The 9,626-nt window shown below is 49.8% G+C and overlaps 4 protein-coding genes across 4 annotated transcripts in view; all 4 read left to right on the plus strand.

The window, feature by feature from the left end:
- Positions 1 to 823: 823 nt before the first annotated feature.
- On the plus strand, positions 824 to 2,069 carry PPTG_15169 (hypothetical protein). The gene has a single exon (XM_008912531.1). The coding sequence runs from the start codon at positions 870 to 872 to the stop codon at positions 2,010 to 2,012; it is 1,143 nt and encodes a 380-aa protein (XP_008910779.1). The 5' UTR covers positions 824 to 869; the 3' UTR covers positions 2,013 to 2,069.
- Positions 2,070 to 3,795: 1,726 nt separating this feature from the next.
- Positions 3,796 to 4,989, plus strand: PPTG_15170 (hypothetical protein; the record flags this gene model as incomplete). The annotated part of the gene is made up of 1 exon (XM_008912532.1): positions 3,796 to 4,989. The coding sequence occupies one exon, from the start codon at positions 3,796 to 3,798 to the stop codon at positions 4,987 to 4,989; it is 1,194 nt and encodes a 397-aa protein (XP_008910780.1).
- A 1,439-nt stretch (positions 4,990 to 6,428) lies between these two features.
- Positions 6,429 to 7,544, plus strand: PPTG_15171 (hypothetical protein; the record flags this gene model as incomplete). Its single annotated transcript, XM_008912533.1, has 1 exon — positions 6,429 to 7,544. The coding sequence occupies one exon, from the start codon at positions 6,429 to 6,431 to the stop codon at positions 7,542 to 7,544; it is 1,116 nt and encodes a 371-aa protein (XP_008910781.1).
- Positions 7,545 to 9,280: 1,736 nt separating this feature from the next.
- Positions 9,281 to 9,626, plus strand: part of PPTG_15172 (hypothetical protein) — a 5,718-nt gene continuing 5,372 nt past the window's right edge. Inside the window, exon 1 of the mRNA XM_008912534.1 lies at positions 9,281 to 9,613. Within this exon, the coding sequence (XP_008910782.1) occupies positions 9,332 to 9,613 (282 nt within the window). The 5' untranslated portion in view covers positions 9,281 to 9,331. The remainder of the gene's footprint in view (positions 9,614 to 9,626) is intronic.

A 9,626-nucleotide genomic window follows, 5' to 3' on the forward strand; every position in this document is an offset into this window, starting at 1 on the left:
TGTGGCAACGTCTTTAATGAAAAGAAAAGATAGGAGCAAGTTTTGTATAATATATGTGGCGTATTCTGTTGCATCTCATTCGTCATGAACACTAATAATTATGGATCATGATTCACGATGTATAATTCCTTCAACAGTGCATAAGGAGCGAGACGGTCAGGCTGTATCGCTGTTGAACTCGTGAGATTGGAATGAATGAGTAGCCCCTTGCCTTTTCTAGATGTAAGACTATGGTTGCGTAGCTTGTGGCTCAAATCGAGCCATTTACACGCATTCTGCTCGTAACCGCTATGAAAGTATGTGTGAGAAAAAAAAAATTATTCAACGAATCGCGTAGTTACCTTCCTGGTAGAGAAAAATTGAATAAATAGTTGTTTACACCGACTTATCTACACTGACGCAACGACCATACAGTATAGCTGAGGACACGACGATGCTGTGGCTGGCTTTGACCCACCTACATCCACACTTTTCGGGGAAAACACTTGTTCACCTCCGAAGTAGTACTCGGCGAGTTGGATCGTATCGATTTGTAGTATTGTGGTGTTGGATACGATCTGGCCAACGAAATAAAGGATCTCGACAGTGTCAAGGTGACACCAAATGTGTCCGATCGAGCACAGCGACCAGCAACCCAAATAACCGTGCAATACTTGCGGACATCAAATACTATCGACTTGAGCCGGACCACGGTGTCCTTCGAACAGAAGAGAATATCGAACTACCTGTAATGCCTGGCTCAATTTTTATCGTATATCCGTTGTCTCAAGGGGTACTAGTTTACCGTTAAGCTTGAGCACATACCTCACTTTCCAATTTGCCACTGGCCAAGCACCTCCTGCGCCACCGACTGTGTCCTTGCATCAGCCATGAAGTTTCTCTCCACCGCGTTCGCTATCTTCGCTCTACTTGTTGCCTCCGCCAATGCCTCGCCCATGCTCCGCATGGAAACCGAAGGCAAGACCAAGACTGGACAGCAGCAAGTGCAGCAACAACAGCAGAGTAGCACTAGCAGCAGTGGCTGCAACCTCACCGGCACGTACAAGAAGGGCACCGACATCTCGTCCTGCAGCTCGGTGACTATCGGTTCGCTCACCGTGCCTGCTGGTGTAACACTGGACTTGAGTAAGGCCAAGAGTGGCGCTACCATTACGTTCACCGGCACCACCACCTTCGGAACAGCCAAATGGGAAGGCCCGCTCGTGCTGCTTGGAGGCAACAGCCTCACCGTCAAGGGCTCCGGCACGCTCGACGGCCAGGGTGCGTGGTACTGGAAGCAGGGTCAGTCGATCACCCGGCCCGTGTTCTTCCGTCTGCAGAACGTCGTGGGCTCGACGCTGTCGGGTTTCACGCTCAAGAACTCCCCGTTCCGCACGTTCAGCATCGTCACGTCCAAGCAGACAACGCTGAGCGGTCTGACACTCGACTCGAGTGCCGGCAATGGTCTGGCTAAGAACACGGACGGCTTCGACCTGACCAAGAACGACCACATCACGATCACCGGCAACAAGATCTACAACCAGGACGACTGTCTCGCCATGCAGTCCAGCACCAACACGGTCTTCAGCAACAACCTTTGCTGCGGTGGCCACGGTGTGTCGATCGGATCACTCGGTGGTAACGCCGTCGACCAGTCTTCCACCGTTCAGGGTCTGACCGTGCAGGGCAACACCATTCAGAACAGCGACAACGGTATCCGTATCAAGACCATCATCGGTCTCAAGGGTCTGGTCTCCGATGTCAAATACGTTGATAACCAGCTTTCGAACGTTAAGAATGCTATCGTCATGCACTCTGACTACAGTAAGTCGAAGGGAGGATACACGGGCTCCCCTACGAGTGCTGTTGCGATTGAAGGTGTAACGATCTCCGGTCTGACCGGTTCGGCCACTAACCTGTACGACATTGTCGCCAACCCGAATGTGGTCTCGGACTGGACGTTCTCAGGCATTCAGGTGAGCGCGTCCGCGAACGGCAAGGCGGTTGGTCAACCCAACAGCCTCGACGTGTAGAGAAGATAAAACTGTAGTGTCTAGTCTAGAATCTATTCGTGCGAATTGGCATCCCTATTTTCTATTGTAGAGCGATAAAGCGTAACGATAAAATTTGATGTACTTTGTTTTCAACCCAATTGCTCTTTGAATGTTCACTGTTTGCAGAGTATTTGACTGCTTTACATTGTTGGCACGGATATGTTTCGGTGGTACTGCTGACTCAATAGCAAGAAAACACGAACAATTGAACCAGATTCAACGCAGAAGTATCACGATTCAAGTTTTCTTACCTACATGATCGCATCCGTGGAAATAGCATTTTCCAAGTGTAAGAATGGGAACGTTACATATAGTGCCGTTGTTAAAACGGAGCCTACAAGGAAACTGTTGGTTAGCAGATGTGATCATCCCGAAATGGAGCAAACCAAGACTCCTTCAAGAAATCGCTCGATGATGTTAAGAAAGCCACTTCCGAAGAAAAGTAAAGAAAGCATACAGTGCCGTAGCGAGAGCGCTGCAGCATCAAACGCGGTCAGGTAAGAATGCCCATCCAACTTCAGCCTCCATCAGGCTGTACATGTGCGTGGTGGAAATCCTCGGAGATACGGGAATCGTGGCGCGAAACACATGATGCCCCAAACCAAAAGCTGTGTCCATTAACGCCTGGTTCTCAATAAACCGATGGCGAGGTGACTGGCAAGTCAATCGCAAACATTTCGAGTGGTCGTGTTGGCTAGTCGTAAAAAGCCTGTATTGTACGCTACTGTACCAGTACAGCAAACGGCCACATCGATTGACTGACGTCAGTGCATAGCCGAGTGTATCATTCATTTGACTCATGCTTGTGTGACCAAACTTCACTAACAAAAACTTTTGGAGTCTGCTACCGATCAGTGTTTTCAAAATGTTGGGATAATAGTCTAACAGGGCTTTACGAGTTTTGCACTAGCAGAGCAAGTTCCGATCCGTCATTTCAGCTTTGCTCTGTTGCTGACAGCAAAACAGCGACTTGCTGCACTCGTCGCCAGATTGAGGCCTGTGCAAAGATGGGAGTCTGAGCAACAGCCAATGAATTGCGCATCATGGCGCATTTCGCATTGACGACACGAACGCAACAGCAGGTACGTATCTACAAACTGTATTGTGGTTGTCGGTTCAAGGGGCACAGCATATGAGTTCTACAGGGTGTTACTGTGTAATACCCTAAATGTATTTGTTGAGTTAAGGAGACAGTAAATGAGTTCCATCCAGGAGTCTTGGTTTCGTGATTCGGCAGTGCCTAACCAACATTCCTAAGACCATTTTACATTTGTAATAACATATTTTCCGTTTGCAAGTTGGCGAGAGCACACTGGAACGGCGTGTGCAGGCATTGTGCTTCCATTAAGTCTGCGCCGCCATTCCAGCTGCTTAATTCGGTAGGAACACTTGTTACAGTCGCAAGCTGACAGATCGGCTCGATTTCGCTGTCGATTTGAACGTCACCGTACATGTTGAAGTCTATCGATTAAAATGTATTAAAATTCTGCGACCATAGAAGTGGATCGCGCTGGTCAAGAAGTTAACGAAGAACAGACGTAGAAGCTTATCGGACCACATGGCAGCGTGCAATGTTAGAGAGAGCTGAGGTTTTGCTGAAGCGTTATAGTAAACGAATGGTTACTACCTCAAGTCTAGGTTTACCAACGGAAGGGAGGGGACACTCGTATCGCCATTCGATCCAGCTGGATCCCAGTCCTCACTTCCCAATTTGCCTCGGCAAGCACAACCGACTGAGTTCTAAAAATCACACATAACAAGGATGAAGCTCCTCTCCACTGCGCTCGCTGTCTTCACTCTTCTAGCAGCTACGACTGAGGGTTCCCCCATGCTTCGCCAAGCCGCGGAGGGTAAGAAAAACAAGACTCCTAAGCCGGAAGTCCAGCAGGAGGACCCGGTCCAGCAGGAGGACCCGGTCCAGCAGGACCCCGTGCAGCAAACGTCACCGGTGACGTCGGGCAAGGGCTGCAACCTCACTGGCACATACAAGAAGGGCACCGATATCTCATCGTGTAGCCAAATTACAGTTAACTCCCTCACTGTACCGGCTGGCGTCACCCTTGACCTGAGCAAGGCCAAGAAGGGTGCCATCATTGAGTTCCTTGGCACCACAACATTCGGTACGCAGAAGTGGGCTGGCCCGCTTGTTTTGGTCGGCGGAACGGACCTTACTGTCAAGGGTTCCGGCACTCTCGACGGCCAGGGAATGTGGTACTGGAAGCAGGGCCAGTCGATCACCCGTCCGGTCTTCTTCCGTCTCCAGAATGTTCTGAGCTCAACGGTGTCTGGCTTCACTATCAAGAACATGCCATTTCGCACCTTCAGCATCGTCACCAGCAAGGACACGACCCTCTCGGGCCTCACCATTGACTCCCGCGCCGGCAATGGTCTGGCTAAGAACACGGACGGCTTTGGGTTGACCAAGAACGACCATATTACGATCACCGGTAACAAGATCTACAACCAGGACGACTGTCTCGCCATGCAGTCCAGTACCAACACGGTATTCAGCAACAACTACTGCTGCGGCAGTCACGGTATCTCGGTCGGTTCTCTTGGTGGTAACGCCGTCGATCAGTCGACTACGGTCCAGGGTCTTACTGTTGAAGGTAACACCATTGTAGACAGCGATAATGGTCTTCGTATCAAGACTATTATTGGTCTCAAGGGCCTCGTGACGGATGTCAAGTATGTCGACAATGAGCTTTCGAATGTGAAGAACGCCATTGTTATCCGCTCGGACTACAGCAAGGCTAAGGGTGGGTACACGGGTGCCCCGACCAGCCAGGTGCAGATCACAGGTGTGACGGTCGCTGGTCTTACCGGTTCGGCTAAGAACCTGTACGACATCAAGACGAACCCCAAGGTCGTATCGGACTGGACGTTCTCGGGGATCGATGTGAGCGCTTCGCTCAAAGGTACGCTCGCCGGCATGCCGAACAACCTTGCCGTTTAGAAGTACAAGTCAAGGCTTCGAGCCCTTGTGAATTGACATCCCAATGGTCGACAGTAGACAGATTCAACACGGGATATTGAGTCAATACAATGAATTTGATGTAATACTTCTTGGTTAGCGCTGGTTTTGCGCATAAGATGCTGTTCCTTTGAAGTTACATTTTATAGCGTACGCGGGGAAGCTTATAAATTCTTCGCCGCGGTCAAGCACAGGACTTACGACGTGTGGACTCTGTACTATCTATATGCGAGATATTGCAAGCGTAAGCAATGCACATGAAGCTGGAATTTCAGCCTTGTAACAAGTGAACGCTAGTGCCGGCTCTACAGAAGACGATTGCAGGCAAGTATCGAAGTATTTTTTTTTCCTCGTTTTGTTGCGGTACGAGGGGTATCGTACATCAGAACTCCATGAACAACGACTTGGTCGACGGTCGTAGCAACCTTCTAGACAGAACCGCGGATGATACTACGACGAGGCACTCGTACGCGAACCAAGCTGATACACCGTCGCGCATTAAAAAAAAAGACGTTGCCGGCCCTTTCGTGGTGTTGCCAGTTACTGTATGTAGTACCGGACAAATATATGGCAAAACCGCGCGCAAGTGGTATGATTTCTTTGTCATGGTAGCAAACACAACTCGCGCAAATACCACTGCGCCGTAATATGCGGGGCATGTCAGTCGACAAGTATCTTGAATTTGGCTGTATCAGATACGAATTGCTAGCTTTAAATAACTTCAATGTGCCTTACTGAAAATGAAAAATGAAATTATCCGATACGGACACCTGGCTCTTACTGCAACTGTTGTTATTTTTTTAACTTGAAAGTGCAATGTTGGATGGCAAGGACGCCGCCATTTTGCAATTATTTGTAATTGAGGAGCTAACCCAGTCACTTGAGTAGTTTGTAACTCCAAACACTCAAGGCTACACATCAAGAGTTCCGTCGAGTGCACGATCCTTCGTTGCCACGAACGAATCGAGTTTATGTTCGTTCGGCGAAAACATTTGCTGTAACCTGTTAATAGCAAAATCTGTATGTTTGAACGCCACAGCGGACCTTCTCAATCATTTTCTTGGTGTTGTTCGGCTACAGGTATTGGTGCCACAACCACTGTAATCTTTCTAAGTCTCAGGCTTATAGAAGGTGGCTACACGATGCGGCTTTGTTATCGTATGGCAGAGTGCATGCTGTCGAGTTGAACCGAATTTTTTGTAAACTATGTGGTTGGTCTTCAAGTGTGGATGTATCGGCTCACCGTTCTTTATACTAACAATCAACAGATATGCTAGAGCTCGAACTTTAAAGCGATGGGGCTGTCTCAACGTTAACTCGCGAGCTCACACAAAGAGATCCTTACCACTCGATCCCTATCTCAAACCCCTCACTTCTCAATTCGCCTTCAGTCGATCACTCCTCTCAAGCCAAACAAAGCCATGAAGCTCACGCACGCTGCGCTCACTGCCTTCGCGCTCATCGCCGCCGCTGTTAACGGCTCGCCCATGCTGCGCGAAGAAGCCGAAGGCAACCCAGTCCAGCAGCAACAACAGGGCACCAGCACCTGTAACCTCACGGGCACGTACAAGAAGGGCACGGACATTTCGCAGTGCAGTACTATTACTATCGGATCTTTGAGTGTCCCTGCTGGCGTGACGCTAGATCTCAGTCGAGCCAAGAACGGAGCTACCATTCAATTCTCGGGTACGACCACGTTCGGAACGCTTAAGTGGAACGGTCCACTTGTGACGCTAAGCGGAACGGACATCACAGTGAAAGGCAACGGCAAACTGGATGGACAGGGAGCCTGGTACTGGAAGCAGGGCCAGCAGATCACCCGTCCGGTATTCTTCCAGGTGCACAAGGTCATTCACTCCACGATTTCAGGCTTCACTATCATGAACGCGCCGTACCGCACGTTCAGTATCGTTGACTCGATGTACACGACTCTCACGGGCTTGACGCTTGACTCGAGGGCTGGCAACGGCATCGCCACTAACACGGATGGCTTCGATCTTAGCTGCAATGACCACATCACCATCACGGGTAACACGATCTACAACCAGGACGACTGTCTAGCTATGCAGTCCAGTACCAATACGTTCTTTACGAACAACCACTGCTACAACAGCCACGGTATCTCGGTCGGCTCGCTTGGTGGTAATGCAGTTGATAAGACTACTACCGTGGCGGGTCTTACGGTTCAGGGCAACCACATCCACGACAGTGACAACGGTCTGCGCATCAAGACCATCATCGGTCTAAAGGGTCTCGTCAAGGACGTCAAGTTCATCGACAACAATCTGTCTAACGTGAGGAACGCGATTGTGGTGCACTCGGACTACAGCAAGTCCAAGGGTGGCTACACGGGTGCTGCTACCAGTCAGGCGCAGATCACGGGTGTTACCGTCTCAGGCCTTACTGGTACAGCTACGAACCTGTACGACATCGAGGTGAACCCGAAGGCGGTTTCAAGCTGGAAGTTCTCAGGTATCCAGGTGAAGGCTGCGGCTAAGGGCAAGCTGAACGGTGTGCCTGGTGGCGTTGCCGTTTAGATATGGCCAGATTCTGGTCTGTCGTCGTAATACGGAGTCCTCTTGGTCGACAGAAGGCCAATAGAGTGGGAGGACAGGAAACCAAAACAATAAAATGGATGTGAATTTGAACGAAACATGAAAAGCGTTACATTCGTTGCAACCGAGATTACAGTAAGCATTGCAAGGTGTTGGGCGTTCAATTGACCAGGCGCTCTTGGAGTTAGTTACACCATGCCACGTTACGTGTACAAGATCACTTAGTAGCTTACTTTACCTGGATAATTTGAATGTCACTTCAAGGAATTATGCTTGATACACCTCGACAACTAATACTGACTACGATTGCATTTCAAGAAAATCAACGAGCAATAAACTCGCTAACGTTGCATGTTCACTTCGAAGCACAACAAATGTACGTGTACTTCAAAGGCTGATAACCGTTGGTCTGTTCGAGCGTACATTGCAGAGGTTGGCGCCTATATCGTTCACACTAATTAGTCTGAACGGTGTACACACACGAAGGAATCAGACAACACAATGGTTTGGACTGCATTTATCCACGAGTAGCTCCGTTAGTGAATCCTCATTCACACACAATTTCATTGAATTCAGTCACTACATGTACGGGCACTGGCGGCTCCAACCAGTAATTGCGATCGGTCGGAACACAAACTTACACGTGCCTGTTAATTTCCACTGGCGCCTGCTTCTCGATAACCCGTTGGCAGAAGACTGTCAAGTCGTTCGCACACCTTTCGTCAGATTGTGTCCACATGGCTAGTTATTCAAACAGCAAAAGGCCACTCCAACGTTTATGCACTACGATTGACTCACAGGCTCTGGAAATTGATATTACATGCGCCATCTCGAAGCTTGACTTGACACCATTGATCTCGATCGCTGCTTTTAGAAGCTAGATGCACCATGGGGAATCTCGCGCACTAAAGCTCCGTGGACAGCGCAGCCTCATGCAATGGCGTCTGCCACTTTAGAGTTGTTGTGCCATTGCGAATGTCGCCTGGTTGAGGGGTGTACAGAAATAGTCGACCGATTAACGGCGAAAAGCAAATTATGGAGCGCTTTGAACTGACAACACGAACGCAACGTCGTCGAGCCATCGCAGTGGTGGTACAGCATTTTTCTAGGACGTCGCGACAAGAGAGAGTGACACGACAACTCAGCATGTCGAAGCTAAGTCGAATGACTCTGGAGGCTGTCAAAGGTTGGTTTAATGCATACCGGTATTAATAAGAACGTTGCTATTCCTTGGCCTTGTGTGAAAGACTAAAGTAGTGTCCCGCGCTCACCCCAGCGGGAACATGATTGCCATGAGCTTTCATCGGCAGTTCCAGCCGCCCAATTCAGAGGAAACACTTGTTACAGTCGCACGCTGACAACTTGACAGGATCTCAAGTCTCTTGTCCCAATGGCCCGGTTCATCACGGACGTGGCTGCTCTACGGCGGACCTTTGATCGTCTAGATTTGCTGGCTTGTGGTGTGTCTGACACAGTGTCAGTCATGGTCTCAATCGTTGACCGTTGAATGAGCTTTTTGTCGGCTTGAGTTGAGTATCCGGGATACTAGCGATCCATCTGGCCTACGGGCACCAACAGAGGGGATGCCTGCTGCTTGAGCCGGACCGAGCTCGAACATCAAAGCGAACTAATGGTCCCCGACTCACTGCGCTTACTCTTGAGACGGAGGAGACACAAGATCATAGCTCAATCCTTGAGCCTCACTTCCCAATTTGCCTCTTCGGCGCAACACCTCACACAAGAGCTGCTCTCAAAGGAATAACTCAACCATGAAACTACTCTCTACTGCCTTTGCTGTCTTCGCACTCCTCGCTGCTACGACTGAAGCGTCCCCCATGCTCCGTCAAGCCGCGGAAGGAAAGAAAAGCAAGAAAACCCAACAACCCACTGAGGCTCCGGTGCAACAGGATGACCCGACGCAACAGCAAGATCCGACGCAGCAGCAAGACCCGACCCAGCAACAGCAGCAGTCGACGCCGTCGGGCAGTGGTTGCACTCTTTCCGGCACGTACAAGAAGGGCACGGACATCTCCAAGTGCAGCTCCATCACCGTCAACTCGCTCA

Source organism: Phytophthora parasitica, assembly GCF_000247585.1.
Source record: "Phytophthora parasitica INRA-310 unplaced genomic scaffold supercont2.48, whole genome shotgun sequence".
NCBI classification, from domain to species: Eukaryota; Oomycota; class Peronosporomycetes; order Peronosporales; family Peronosporaceae; genus Phytophthora; species Phytophthora nicotianae.

Bases quoted from the DNA above. Each gene is read 5' to 3' on its own strand.
- PPTG_15169 (XM_008912531.1), top strand. From the start codon at position 870: ATGAAGTTTCTCTCCACCGCGTTCGCTATCTTCGCTCTACTTGTTGCC.